Raw genomic sequence first — 16,094 nt, forward strand, 5'->3', positions numbered from 1 at the left:
GTGATATGGACGTGAAAGGCACCCTTAGCATCTAAGTAACTCCGATGTAAACCAATCTGCAGCAATACTTGACACCGGGAGCAACCGATGTAGAACAAAGAGCCAGTAAGTCCATGTATGATCGCGGTTTGCGTCCCATGGGAAACCAAAAGTCAGTGGGTGTCATTCATAAAATGTTAACAAATCTGTGAGTAGATCAGCACATAAAAAATCTCGGTACTAAAAACCTACACTGGATTCATGAACACCACAGGAAGCATTTAATCATAGGCACATGTGTATGTTCATGAATGCCAGTCAATTGTAAATCGACAGCGCGCTCCCACTAGTCAGCAATTAGCATGAATAGCCAGTGACCACGATATATGGAGGTGATAATTACCATGGACAGGTGCATCCTGTCCAGCTGTGAAGATGCTACAAACAAAGAAAGAGCGAGAGAGTAAAAGACAAACTTGTCTGATGCTGAGATTGAAGTTATTTTGGGTGAAGTGGAGTTGAGAGAACCTATTTTATTTTCCTCTGTTAGTAGTGGTGTGACAGGGACAGGTAAATTAATAGCCTAGAGGAAGGCAACAGGTACTGTTAACTCTGTTTCCTCTGTTGTAAGAACCATCCAAGAAGTTAAACAAAAAAAGGGTCGATATGAAACTTGATGCAAAAACAAAAAGGCACACAAACTGTCAGGGGAGATAGCAACATGCCTCCACTGGAGCAGTCAACAGCAAACTCAGAGGGTACGATGATGTAGGTGTTATATTAAGTGTTAAATTGCTGTACATTCTGACAGCCATCGCTGATAGCATAGTGTTTGGTCAGTAATATGGGTCTCACAGTCTCGCCACTCAAACAGAAGATACATTTGTGGAGTTCTCTCCTGATTGAATCAAGTGGGAACAAAATGTCAGACATGAAAAAAAAAACCACGTAGTAATTCCATTCACATTTTTAAGAAACTTAATCTGGAGTTTAAATCTAATAAATGCCAACAAATGTAGCTGAATATGTTTTATTTCTAATATTTTGTCATGTTTAACTTTAAAACAACTTTAAACTTTACTAAAGTAGTGGTAACAAGCCAAGATATGCAGCATTGTGCTAGTCATTTCGTAATCACCTACGAAAAGAGCTACTAACATATTGATGAATGCCGAAATACACGTTAAGTACCTTCTGTGAACAGTTTACACACACATTCATCCTGCTCATGTTTCATGAATCAGTAATGTGTAATACATCGGGCGATTTAGTGACATCTAGTGGTGAAGATTACAGAGTGCAACTAGCTGAAACTTCTCACAGTTGAGCACTGTCTCACTCCTGCGCTTGGGCAGTGACTTGCGGAGTCAGAAACCAACAAAAAAAGGTGTCCTTTAACGTCAGCATGATGCACGGCTGGTTGCCATTATAGCTTAACGGTGCATGGCAGCATCAAGGGGAAACGTGGCAGGACAAGGACAGAGGCTAAGGTGGCGAAAGTCTACTTTCATCCAGGGGAGCGTTGTTTGCGTGTTGTATCGACGCAAGGCGTTTATTTTGAACGACACTATATGAAAACGCTAAATTTCCTGTGAAAATGGAAGTGTATCTTGAAAGAGGAAAACTTCACACAGTGTCCCAGAACGTCAACAACCAATGCACCCAGGGTACCTTGCAGGTTGTGTCTGGACGTGGAAAGTCCATGACCAAAAGGTTAATATGTGACGAGGTCGGAGTGAGGATGTGCTGCCCAGTTAGAGATCCTTCAATGGTCATTGTTCAGGTGGTTTTCACCAGGAGCTGAATTATCAGAAGAGGTCTCTGTTATTATTGCAACACTCAGCATATCGTAAATTGTTTAAAATCACAATAATATTGTATCATGACAACATCACGATAAAATCGTAATGCGGGGCCTTGTATGATTCCTCCACTGAAGTCAGTCATTTGTGCCTTCTTGATACTAAACTCAAACAAAATTCAGGCAGTGTAAAATGTTTCATAACTCACATTTTAAAAGCACATCCATGAATGAATACGTTATCGCTTCTGCATCAAAAACTTGCCATCTCCTAAATGTCACTTACAACAACTCCGACTGCAGATTTGGATTTGAAAAGGTTGAGATCTCCACAAAAAGTCAAGCTTCACCTTCAAGCTTGTTCCCTCCTTAATTGTTTCTGACAGATTGGAAAATCCTGTCAGAAAAAAGTATACACTTTTCTGAAGCGTAATCTGTTTCACACTGCAGAGTTAAAAGTGTGTGAAGGATCATCTCACCTCCACAGAGCCGCTCCCAGGGGGAAACCCTACACAATAAAACTCTCTGCTGAAACTCGGGATGATGATGATAGCGATACTCATCTGTACGTATATGAAATTATAGATCAAAACGCCACATTAGACCCGACTTGCAGATACCCTGTGAGAACAGAGGCAGAGCACGCGGCGCTGCACCGACAGGGCTCCCAGTGGACGGCCGGCTAATCTTCAGAACAACCATCAGCTGCCTGCAGAGAAGAGACGCTGGTTTCAAAGCCACCATTGCTTAGTCATTCCCTGAGGTTGGGTGTGTAATAGGTTTGATGCGACTTCACAGGCAAACCTGCAGGTCCTGGAATTACTAAGCTTCAGAAAGACTTTGACTCGGTGGGAAAAAAAAAAAAAATCACAGGCAGTCAACCTGTAGCCCCTGCAGCACTACACAGCAGAGCGGCAGCGTGGACTGATACCAGCTTTTGCAGAATGACTAGAGGGACTCGCTGTTTTTTGAGACTGAACAAAGGAACATTTCTTACTCGGAGCAGCGTGGTGACACGGAGTGAAAAAGGGTTCAAGTTCTTGCTGTTGGCAGGGGAAGAACTTAACGAGACACTGAACAGCTGACCTTCTGATCCTGATCCTGATCTCTGACCTCACTGTGGGGACACAGAAGTAAAAGAGTGTCCCTGCAGGGTGTCTCATCTACAACATCACAGAGCATATGTTTGTTTAAAAGTCCTGTAAACAGCAGATGGTCAAGATTTCTTTCCTTATTTATTTATTTATTACAGTATTTTTTTTCACCACAAACAGGTGCAGCAACAAGCTGTAGATTTTTAATACCTTTTTAACATATAGAGCATTCTACAGTGTCATGGGGGGGAAACAGTGATAGATACATCATTTCTTGTTGTTCCCAGGTCGAGATTAATTCACAGAGGTGACAAAGCCTTTGCAGTCAGAGCTCTGCGACTTTGGAGTGACCTGCCAGAGGAGATCAGGGCTGCAAGCTCAGTCTCATCTTTTAAGTCACTACTGAAAACCTACTTAAAACTGACCCTCTGTGATTTTAACTGTGTGTTTTACTCTCACTTCATAACTGTGTTTTGACAGGTTCTTTATAAATAAAGTTTATTATTATTATTATTATTACTGTCAACCTCATCCTTAAAAAAACATATATTCTGTACTATTTCAACTTTTTTTTCTCAATCTCATTTCATGTTTCATTTTTAATAATGTAGGAAAATAAGTAAGGAACTGAACTGGGAACCAAAAAAATCCAAATTTGCCTGATCTGTTTTAAAAACAGAAAAATCCTGTGTTGATTTTAAACAATGACAAAACGTCTGGCAGCACAAGTGACTGTGTTTGAACATGACTCACTTTAAGGGACTGTTCTTTATTTTTCAGAGGAGGTAGAAGATATTTTTCCTTAAGTCTCCCTGAGTGACTGGCAGGAACATGACCCTCCCTCCACCATAAATTAGTTATTAGGTTTTTAAAACTCTTTAATGTCTAAAAGTTAAAAGTTGGAGACAATGTCCTGGGGTTTAAAAAAGCCTGCTGGTTGGTTCGCGCAAGCAGTTTATTTTTGGCCAAATTTTAAATGACATCTGAAGTGATTTTGATGAATTATCTCTTCTCTGTTCTCTCTTTTTTTTTTTGAGCTTCTTTTTTTCCTGATAGAAGAGTTAATTGCACATGATGTGTTCAAAGACTGTCGGAAATTTTAAAGTTATAACTTTAAAAAAAGAAGACGACATCCTGGAGTTGAAAGTATCCCTAATTTTTCACTTTTGTCGTGTATGCTGATTAGTTTGTGCAAATTTGTCCAAATTTTAAATGAAGAAGAAGAAGATATACTTTATTAATCCACTAATCACTATGTTGATGATGATAATTTCTGTTTTCACAGTTTCTGGTTATGATAAATGGTGTCATTTTGCCTTCCAAACCCACGTTTTCTTTAAAAATCTGGAATCTAGAGATAAGTTCTCCTCAGGCAGTCACGGCCCTGAACTTTGACCTTTTCATCATAATGTCACTGATCTTTAGTGAAGCTTCCTGTCCTCTGTCAATCTAAATGTCACAAAGGCGAGTCCTCACCATCAGGCACATTCTATATACATGTATGTGTGAAACTCTCCTCTCCAATGTTAAAGCTACGGTTGTTAACTTAAAAAGTAAAAAAAACTTAAAAATATGTCATATTTGCTAAAACTGTCACTTTATTTCGACAGTCGTACACGAAACAGACAGTCAGAGAAAAAATCATGTTCCTCTTCCTCCTCTTCGTCGTGCTTCTAATGGAATTTGCGGATGTAACCGATAGTGTCTAGTGATGAGTCTTGATGAAAAGGCCAAGACCGGGATATCTCTGAAGGCCATCTCCATTTATCCTTGTAAAGCCCTCACTCATCATTGTACACTTTATTCCAGGGCTTGTCGGCCATCTTTGACCTTTCGTAGGCTCAGTCGCTGATATTTGTTCATTCATAAAGTCACACTCCCTTTATACATTTGTGCTTTGATTGAACATCTGACTGTAGCGACAGTCTGAAGACTTAGTTTTGTTGTCTGTTCCTCGTGCTCGGACAGAGCTGGGACAGAAAGCTTTTATATGCTCTGCTCCTCTCACTTGGAATAACCTTCAAAAATATTTGAAACATGAATTGGTCTCTGCCTGTCTGAGGATTTCTTATTGTGTTGTTGTTTGACTGTAACTTTTTGTATGCTGCTGTCTTGGCAGGTCTCCATTGAAAGAGAGCGTTGATCTCAACAGGACTTAGGACATGCAGGTTAACTGGTGACTCTAAATTGTCCGTAGGTGTGAATGTGAGTGTGAATGGTTGTCTGTCTCTATGTGTCAGCCCTGTGATAGTCTGGTGACTTGGAATGGTGAACAATGGGATGTGCCTGGAACACCTCTAACAGGTAGATCCTGTTCAGATGCCCGAACCACCTCAACCGACCCCTTTTGACGCGGAGGAGCAGCGGCTCTATTCTGAGCTTCCTCCAGATGTCTGACCCTATCTCCCTATCTATCTGCCTTACTCTGTCTCTGAGGCTGAGCCCAGCCACCCCACAGAGGAAACTCATTTTGGCCGCTTGTATCCACAGTCTTATTCTTTCGGTTATTATTTCATTCTGCCATTTTTGTAAAAATGAAAGAGTGATTCCAGAGAGAAGCAGACAGAGGGGTCTGCAGTCTGTGTTTGAAGGATATATCCAGGATGTCAAACTGACTCAGCAGCAACAACAGGTTAAAAAGACAAAGATAGTTAGAAGCTAAAGCCGAACTATAGGCTACAGATCACAGTGTAAAAGTGAACCACCACATCACTGCTGATCGCCACACAAGACAATGAATATAAAGGGAAACTTTGCTGATATTGAACCAGCTGTGTGGCATCACAGTGTGTTCACATGAACATGTTTGGCTTCACCCCGTGCTGCCAACCACTTGAGCTTTGCCACCGGACAGGCAGGAAGCCAAACAACATTCATCTGCACACTGTGATGACACACAGCTGGTTGAATATGAGCAAAGTTTCCCTGCTTCCCTTCACTGGTCCCTGTACAACAGGGTCGGTCTTTGTTTCACTGTTATAATCATTAAAATGCAAAAGCAGCATGTGTATACATTCAGTAGGCTATATCTTCAGTAGCTAGCTAGCTAACCCTACACTTTTCAGGGTTTGATTTTGGTTTTGGAACAGGGAAGAAACGTATATCTTTTTCCAACCTCTCCAGGTAACGAGTATCATTAATACACGACGTGCCCCAGGCACAACATTTAGCTCCAAATCCACAAAACCAGCCTGAAAATGAAGGAAATCTGAAACGACTGCATTAGAGTCAATGGAGCACAGCTGTGTTGTTGTCGGACCCTGGTCTGAGCTGGCCCGATGCTACGTTATGATTGGCCAGTCTGCGCCCAGGGACTTAGTGAAGGGATTGACATTCTAGCACATGCCATTAGAAACACACAGATTATCTGTCTCATGTACTACTGTCTGGATAAAGTGACAGATTTTGCAAAGAAGTTATTTCTTATAAAAGATTCCAACTTCAGCTTTAATGTGTGAACACCAATGGTGCAGCTCTGAAATCTTTATCTCTGGTCTTCCATTTTTTTGTGGCGATGAAGTTGCAGATTCAGTGATTGTGGAAGTCACAGTTTTTAGCACAGACAGATCAAACCCACTGCAGTGAAATGTCACTTCTGTTCTTCTCAGCTGTCACAAGTCTCTCCGGATAATCTGGCTTCTATATGTCACACAGAGAGACATCCATCTTTTGAAACATACCAACCTGTGACACGCATCTGCGCATTATTAACGCCAAAACAGACGCAGTAAACATGACAGTGATTTATTCCCTGCTTGAACTCTCACTTCCGGCGGGTGCTCACATTGTTGTTAATATAATCCCATGGCGGGCTGCAGTGCGCCCTGACAGGCGATAGGCGGCGTTTTGTCCCCATTTGCCGACTTTTCCACTGCGTCTCTAGGCCTCACTTCAAAGTATTAGATCCCCAAATTCATAAATAAATCAGCAGAGGAGGGAGAGGGGGGAAAACTGCACATCTCTCTGCTACAAACACAGGCAGAGGCGGCTGGAGGAGCGCCACATGCACACGGTGCAATCAGCTGCAGAGAGCACAGCTATCGTCAGAGAAACGCAAGGAAGATTATAAAGGAAGGAAGAGAATAAAACTCCTGAGAGGCCACTTTAAATTGATGGTTGAGCTCTCAAAGCAACACCACATTCCTCTGGGAAATAACATGACTGAATATCATAAAGATAAAACAAAAGACGCATTTTAAAACTCCAATTAAAACACCATACATGCCATATATAACACATGAGCAGGCCACTATTTAATAACAGAGTGACTTCTGAGAACAAAAGTCCAATATGGCGCACAATCAATTCAATTAATCCCATAATGTCAGCGCAATTAATCACAAAGAGCTGCCAAAAGGCATTGCAAAAAACATTATTTAACATGATTAAACAACAGCATTTAGCACAGAAATACCACTTTAAAGCATATTATTGAAAAGCACTCGTCAAATTCATATAAGAGAAATGATTTGTGTGCAAAATAAAAGCAAGACAAACATTTAAATTACTATTTAAGAGGATAAAACATGCGCATAAACGTCATTAAACCCATAATTTAACAGTGGAATCACAGTAAAGAAAGCATGCATAACTTATTCATTCATTCAGCAGGTTAAAAACGCTAAGCAGGACTTTTTTTTTGCATATTCTGGGGGCGGAGGAGGAAGAGGAGGAAGAGGAGGTGGAGGTGATGACTTTAACCTAACCGGTACCCACAAGGGTAAAAGACCGCTCTCTCCAAACACCGCTCCTCCTGTCTGATGACTGACAACACACCCGCCGCTGTCCGTCAGTGTGAAGTGAAACACGCGGCTGATGGGAATATTCCCGCCCGCAACAAAAAAAAAACAAAAAAACCATCAAGTACAAGAGAAATCAATCACACGATGATCGATGGCAACAGACGTGCAGGAGGAGGGAAAGTAGCCTGCAGCCGTTTGGGAGCTGCAAGTTGCAGCAATAAGCGCAAAAACAGTGAAGTGATGAGAAGAGTGATGAAGAGGAATAAATGCTTTGTGTGTGTGTGTGTTTATTTTACCTTTCTGCAGCAGCAGCCTTCTTTTCAATATAGCCTGAAGAAAAAGCATTTTCCCCCACACCGGTTCCAGACTGGATGGATTCTCTCCTCATGGAAGAGCACAGGAGGAAGAGGAGGCACAACTTCTGTCTGCGTGCACCTCTCTCTCTCTGCTCCCCTCCCTCCCTCTCTTCCTCACCCTCCTCCTCCTCCTCCTCCTCTCTCAAAGGGACCCCCTCCCTGATGACACCAGCTGAACTGTAGGCTGCCTGTGTGCTGCTGTGTTTTAATGCTCCTCAGAAGAAAACAGGAATAAAAAGCCGTCTCTATAATCGACTTTAATCAGGTCTGTTCTCAGTCTGGTGCTTCCAGTCTGCTTCTGTTCTGACAGAGCTGATATTCGTGTTTTCACATGTTCTCCTCCTAGTTTTCTTTATGCACTAATTTAATTACAGCATTCTGTCCTCTCTTCCCCTCTCCCGCTCCCACTTTCTTTCCTGATTATGCAAAAAAAATTGTAGCTCAAAGCCTTCGGGACTTTTGATGCCCTAGTTTTTTTTTTCTTCAGAGTCTGTGTCTTGTGGGCCTGCATGTGTATGTGTAGCAGGTCTGTGTGTGTGTGTGTGTGTGTGTGTGTGTGTGTGTGTGTGTGTGAGGCTGTCGAAAGTGTAGCCAAAAGATGAAAGCTTCCCACACTGAAACCCACCAGATCATGACTTATTTCTTGGCTCCCCTGTCGCTTGGTGATCATAAGGTGACCGATGTCGCTTGAAGTGACATGAAACCAAGAAATGCTCTCTCCTTCAGCACACAAATTCGTCCCATCCATCCATCCATCCATCCTACATAGCCAATGAATACTCCAGTGTCGCTCAGTGTGTACAGGAGCCGGAGCAGAAGTGTGTCTCAGCATATATTGAGCAGAAGGCACAGAGACATCCTGCACGGGTCGATATCTCAGGGCTAAAGTTTGCAACTACAAAAAAAAATACAGCAAGTAATAAGTTTGATGGAGCGCCACATTGTGCAGAGCCTGTTTAGCTGCACGTGAGATATTTCACCCTGAAATACAAACTTGTCTGCGGGGTGAAAAGCTCCCATAAAGACACACAGTGCGGTGCAGTTTGTAAGTATTTAGACAGTTTTGTTTTAGGTTGGAAACAAAGCAATGATAAGGAAGTGCTGACTCGCAGCTTTAATCAGAAGGTGTTTACATCCACGTTGGATGAAATGTGTAGAAAGTGCAACACTTCTAATACACACCCTGGTGGGTAAAAGGGGCGGCGAGCCCGACATTGTTCAGCCATAATCAATGTGAACACCCCCAAACTCTCTCAAAGCTGAGTGTCAGCAATTTAACCTCCGAGTCAGTGTTTCATTTCACATCCTGGAGTGCATGGAGCCAGTTTAATGAGAACATTTCACTGTGGTGGATACTTCTGGAACGCACTGTTGTAGGTTAACATGTTTTTAGGTCCTTTAGGGTCATAAAGTCACGTTTAGGATCACCTTCTGGTGTGGATTACTTTAATACACGCGTCACCTTTCAGTGACAGCTCACCGTCTCCAAACTGTAGTTGGGAACACGCTGGCTTATTAGCATTCATTTAGCTCGGCTCATTATTAGCTGGTAACTAGCTTAGTGTAATTAGGTTCATTTTGTCTACTCAAAATAGATTAAGTGTAGAAAGTTTCTTTTTTCCAGACATTGAGTTTTTAAGGAGATGCAGTTTACCTTGACATGTTTCGACTGTCACTTCAGTCTTCTTCAGAAGTGTCATCTGACGTGCGTCATGACGTGTCTTTATCAGCTGGTAGTATCCCGGAGGCGTGACCAGCCTGGCAATCCGACAGATTTGCCAGGCTGGTCACGCCCCCCGCCGCCCAGTGTTCTTTGGAGGAGAGAGTCACGACAGGACGTCTCACAAGATCACAAAAAGAAAAAGCAGAGCAGGTGAACCTAAAATCAGCCATATCAGATCACTGCAAAAGAAATAATCATGTCATGGACGGGGACAACGCAAAAGTCATCGGATCGGAAAGCAACAAGTTCAAACGTCGGATCAAGGAGGCCATAGAGATCAGGAGGTGGGCCAGGGACACCATCAACTGGGATGAGGGGGCTTCATGCTGTCACACACCTGGGACTCTCTCCTCCAAAGAACACCAGGCGGCGGGGGGCAATCTGACAGATTTGCCAGGCTGGTCACGCCTCCGGGATACTACCAGCTGATAAAGACACGTCATGACGCACGTCAGATGACGCTTCTGAAGAAGACTGAAGTGACAGTCGAAACATGTCAAGGCAAACTACATCTCCTTAAAAACTGATTGTCTGGTAAAAAGAAACTTGGTAGCTTCTTTCGGACCACAAACAATAATCACGGCCTTCTCCTGAGGTTAAACAGCCCTGAGTCGATCGAGACACTTATTTCTGCTGGCTATCATCACTCTTTGCCGCCTGCCGTCTGCACCATGACACACCCGAGACAAAGCTGCTTCCCTACACATACAACGAAGCACACGTCACACTCTGAGGTTACCCACAAGCCCACCGCCCTTCAAGAGTAAAAAGCACCACATCATTTCCTGCAGTTATTTAGCCCCTGGATGTGTTTTTTTAGTGGTCTGTCAATGGGGATAGTGCAGTTGTTCTCTACCAAGACGTCGCTGCGTTTCCTACCAGTATAGTGCCACAAAAAGCTTTTGTCCTTAAACGTAACCGCGCGTTCACCACAGCATTGTTAACAATATGAAGAAGCATAAAGTGTCAACGTATCAGCCACTTTAGCTCATGTGTAGCGCCTTGGCAGGAGGGTTCATCCAGTACTGTTTCAAGGTATAAGTCTTACACAGATTATTTTGTAGTAAAGCGGCCGATTCACAATATTTTGCACAATGTTCAAAATCTTTAAATATAACCACAATAAGTTTTCATTCTTTTTAAAGAGAGGTGTATTTTGGTCAGGGTGGGGACGTCTCTGAGGCAGCATTTTACGTGAAGTCGACCACTCACTGTTCTGAAACCTGGCACATCTCAGTTGCACAATGCATCAATAATAAGTGTGCAAAGTCATCCAGTGGGCCGGATTGGACCCTTTGACCAGCTGGTTATGTTGACACCCCTGTGCTGCATGATGACATATCCGTGGTTTACAGAAACAAACAATGCCAACGTATATTTTGGTGACTGGGCCAGACTGTGTGAACAAACCATACAAACATGCATTGTCAACCGATTGCCAATCCCCTCTCCAGACAAACTCTGCATCAAAAGATACCAGTCCAGTTTGAAATGAGTCACTTTGCCACCCAACACATTTCACAAGTCCTGAGTTTGAGATAAAGAAAGACACAAAGACCTAGAGGGCTAAATACTGAACTTCAGCACCATGGACAGCAACTACCAACCCAGAACTGACCTCAGTTATTTCCTTCTCTCACTACGCTATTTCCGGTCACAGAGAGGTGAAACCAAAATATCTAAACATATGCTGAGCAGTGGGCAGAGGGCAAGGCTACACCCCGGACAGGTGGCTGGTCCCTCACATGGTTCACACACACACAGGCTAAACCCTGATGTACCGACTCAGAAACTCTCTGCTGAGTCCACAGGGGCTTAGAACTGTGTCACTGCACCATCAGCAGGCGCTTAAAGCCTCTGGTGAGAACTTAAGGAGGCTTCCATGTAGATTTTTTACAGAGTCTGCAACCCTGTACACTTTTTAGAGTTAATTGCCCATAATTTAGACGGTGCAATGATAGCTGCATTCAAAAAGTTCAAACACAGCAAAGACTGAGGGCAAAACTGAATCTTCAGACAACTGTGTGCAGAAAAGAAGAAAATCAAGTGGACCTTCATCATGATATCATGTGCAATAAACGCATCACAAAAGGCTGCTTTAACTGCAATAATTAGTATATTTATATGTGTCATGCATTCACACGCTGCATGTCAGTGTATTTGACCAATCACCTGGAGCCCCACAGCCCGAGATGCCCAGATGTAGATGCGATTGTGAACAACCCATCCATGATGAAACAGTGGCGTTGGGTGACTTTGCTGAAAGTATTTCTCATGTCAAAGAAAACTTGTGTCTGTGTTTTTGTTTTGGTGCTCTGCACAGATCTGACACCTGTCCGCCGACCCACCTGTTCTCATCCCGGCTTTCTGAAGTTTGATGCACAGCCATTTCCTTGTAAAGGTGGCTGGGTGGCACGGAGGCGCCCAGGTACTGCCAGTGGACAATACCCTGGTAGCCATAGGACTCAGCCCAATTCTGGCTGAGCGCTGACTTATTCAGCTGTGTTCCAGCTTCATGGTGACAAATGTGAGCCAGCTTTGGCCTGTTTAACTTTTACTAGGTCTGGTCCAGATGTAGGTATTACAGACACGGGCCTATTTCGGATGACAAACAGCAGGCGGATGAATCAGCAACCACCGCCAAACGGGTCCTGGTCTGTTGATGGTTGCCAAATCTGGGCCCAGTTAAGCTTTGTAAACATGGGACTATTCCGGCTAAGACACAGCTGCCAGATAAAACAGTGGCCAGCACCAGAACAGGCTTTGACCCGTTGGTGGTTGCCAAATCTGGGCCAACTGGATATGGCCCGATTTATTTCTTATAGCGTGCCAACTTTGGGCTGAAGTCGGGCCGGATCATTTTTGATAAGTGCCCAGTGATGGCAGTGTCTGCAGCTGGAATCAGGCCAGGTGATTTGGCCCAATTTTGGGGCGTCATTCATGCAGAGTCTCAGCCAAGTTGGGCAACCGGATGTGGCCTGGCTAATTTCACCCCAAATGCCGAGCTCAGTCTGATTCGTTTGGCTACCTTCGGTGTATTCACAAAATACACCCAAATTTACGTCATATGTCTAAAATTACTAACGACATTTCTGTCATCTTACGTCTCAAGGGCCACTGTGACAGCAGATGCTGCATTTATTCATGTCACTGATGCTTTAACATCCAGGGGATGTGCCTTGTTTTTTTGTTTTTTTTTTCCTTGATAATACATTGTGATAATGTGATTATGCTACTGACTGATAGTATGGTGTCTCATGTCGAATATGACCCAATGATGTTTTACTGTCCACAAAACATGCCCTGTTAAAAAAACATTTTTACCAGCAGCTGCCATTTCCTTACCGTTAACATCATATATGTCACACGAGACCGGTTGTTTTGGTGTTGTTTCCTGTTTTCTTGATAATCTCAGTGAGGGAAAAGAAAAAAGAAAAACTCAGAACAAAAGAGAAAAAGCATATTTCTCAAAATGTTGAACTAACATTTGAAATGAAATTTATACAGTAACTTATTTAACTTTTAATAGATTATAATAAATTATCCATAGAAATTCTATTTGTATGGAATTATTCAAATATCACATCTGATTTACTTGATATCAGGGGGATGATTTTGGTGCTCAAGATGAGACATTTGTATAATATTTTGTATAACAGACTATACATTGACGTTTTTTTTTTCCTTTAACAACACACATAACATGGTTTTGGTTTAGGCAACAGGAGCGTAATAGGAAAAAAGAACAGGGTTTTGTCTTTGCATTCATATGGGAAGTAGCCTCGCGTCACCAGGCTCTTCACGTACGGGGAAGAGCCTGGTTTCCGTTCACTCTGAATTTTGTATGGATTCTGGTTCTGGTCTAGAGAGCGGATCCGGAATTCACCAAATTCACCAAAGTAAAACTTTAAATTCTGCCGCACCATCAATTTACAATAAAAGAAAAAGGTTAACTTAATGGCTTGGGGCTTTTCTTGTAAATTATATTCTTTAAATTAAAAAGTTTCACCGCGTTTTTATTAGCTTGGTGCTTTTATTTTGATGGAAAGACGCATCCATCAAATTCCGGATCCTGTCTCTCTCGCCCTGGTTCCGGTTCCTTACCAAAACGGCCACTAAACGGCCCCAGACTATACGGGAAGTGAACATCAACCTCCTGGGTGAGAGTCAGTGATTGCTGGACCCATTCACTTCCCCTCCCACCCTCGCTACTCAGACATTTCGCCCCCTTAATTTAAGCTATTGTCCGGCTGCGTTTCCACCTGATGCCGCGGGGCACTGTCACGCTGGAACTGCAAACGACCACGTTTATGTCAACGTCAAAGGACGGCTTGCTTCCTCTAAGTCACCACCAAGCGCTGGTATTCAATGAGTTCAGAGTGACACCAGGATGCCAAAAACACAAACTTTGGTTGGGAGCCTCTCAAATGACCACCCATGGGTCCCGGGAACTCACTACATTGAAAACCTTTCGACACTGCATTTAATTTGTCTTTATTCAGTGTGCATAGGCTATTCATTGTCTGAGGTCTGTGTTAGCAGCATGAACCTGAAGCAGAAAGACACTAACTGTGTACTTCAATATCTGTTTATTTATCAGGAGTCATATCCTCGTCTCAGTAATGCAGCCCTTAAGTCCTGTTTTAATAACATGCATGTCCAAGCCATGTGGTATATTTGTGTACAGCACAGTAGCGTTGTTGTTCCCAGGGGTATTATGTGATTTGCTTTTTTCTGTCCTACAGCATTTAGAGTGTTGCCCCGTCCTGCAGTCTCCTAAAATACCTGCCACCAATAAGTCTGTGAGTCTGGAGGTCACACTTCATCTACACACTCTCAAACTCTTCTGTAGGGCACCCACTGCCAGTCCTCTGCAGTCTGAGAACAATACATGTCTACATCCACACGCTTGTACACTGCCAAGCAATTGGTACAAACAGCACACAGCCTTCTTCATCCCCGAGCTGTCAAACAGTGGAAGGCTGCAGTCGCACCAGGCAGCTCGCAGGCATGTGAGACTATAAAGCAGGGCATTGCAACAAACAAGTGTTTTCCATAAACATCGCCTGGGTAACATAAAGGTTAAAGAAAAAGAAACTAAAGTCACCGGGCTTGTGTTTTTCTACATGTGGAGGCACTGTTGTGCTCGGCTGCAACAACTGTCACAGAGAGAAGTTTCATAAGTTTCTGTTTCGGTAGAAAAATCGTTTTATGTCTTCATGTGTCAACTGAAATATCTGAGGTGAGGAGAACACAAAATACAAAAGCTACCACAGAACATTTGGATTTGATATCCACCACTGCTCACAGTGACACATTATAAAATCATGGATTGTGCAGTATATAAAAATAGAGCACGGTGCGTTAAAGGTAAATGTATCTTTGGCTGGTGAGAGCTTTACAGTGTAGAGCTCCTACATTTTAGAAATACTAAACAATGTATCCGAGGTACTGTATTCTATTTTCACCAGCGTTATGTGCAGCATTTAAAGGTGCTGTACGTAACTTTGTAGGATGTGGCGTTATGAGTGCCTTGCCTCTTTCAGCACCCAGTTTGCAACACTAGCTAACGTTAGTTGAGAAATGGAGACCACTTGTGTCAACATATGACCGCCACCCACAACAACATGCAGCCCACATATGCTGTGTTTCTGATATACACACTCAGAAACTGACCTCACTTCAGTAGCAACTTGAATTCAGCCAGAACAAACAGAGTACTGGGCGTCTAACGCCGGGTTGCCCTCATGACCCCTGAGTCCCCGCTGGCCCACGCACTGCTGCTGGGGTTTGCACCGGCTGAATTCGAGGTACCACAGTGGAAAAGGTCCGAGCTGCTGTCTGCACCCCTCCTGGGGAAGTGGTGTCTTAAGGCCATGGATGTATTGGCAGAGCTGGATCCAGCACTGAACACCCCAATCATTTCTATGAGACTTGCTCATGAAGCCAAAATGGTTCAGCCATCATGTATAAAATTACTCGGACAATATCGACACTGTTCCCACACTGTGTGGCCCATAGAGCAGGCACACTGAAGACTTCATGGCAGCCAAGCGCCGTGGCCGAGTGTCTTACTTACACCAGCTGAATGGCTAACTTACGATTTAGTGCTCCGCTAAATTAGGGACCGAATGGATCAAATCCTGAAAGTGAAATGAGTCATTTCATGGGGTTTGTGATGCTCAAAAAGATTTACACTGAAAACACTGATTTACAACTTTCTCGCCATGTATATGCTGCTATATGGTTGGCTCAGATGTGAAAGAAAATAAATGATAATAAGAGTCGACACTTTCTCACTCCGACCTTGTCACATAGCAACATTTGGTCATGGACTTTCCACATTCAAAATATGACGTGCAAGGTACCCTGGGTGCGTCGGTTGTTGACATTCTGGGA

At 43.2% G+C, this 16,094-nt stretch overlaps 1 protein-coding gene across 10 annotated transcripts in view; it reads right to left on the reverse strand.

Annotated features, from left to right (window-relative positions):
- grip2b (glutamate receptor interacting protein 2b) overlaps positions 1 to 16,094 on the reverse strand; it is a 444,861-nt gene that overhangs the window by 136,431 nt on the left and 292,336 nt on the right. The window contains exon 1 of one of the 10 annotated variants that reach the window (XM_033627123.2): positions 7,913 to 8,046. The exons of the other annotated variants lie outside the window; for them this stretch is intronic. Coding sequence (XP_033483014.2) covers positions 7,913 to 7,961 — 49 coding nt within the window. The 5' untranslated portion in view covers positions 7,962 to 8,046. Of the gene's footprint in view, positions 1 to 7,912; positions 8,047 to 16,094 lie in introns of those variants that run through there. 10 annotated transcript variants of the gene reach the window in all.

Source organism: Epinephelus lanceolatus, chromosome 1, assembly GCF_041903045.1.
Source record: "Epinephelus lanceolatus isolate andai-2023 chromosome 1, ASM4190304v1, whole genome shotgun sequence".
Taxonomy (NCBI): Eukaryota; Metazoa; Chordata; class Actinopteri; order Perciformes; family Serranidae; genus Epinephelus; species Epinephelus lanceolatus.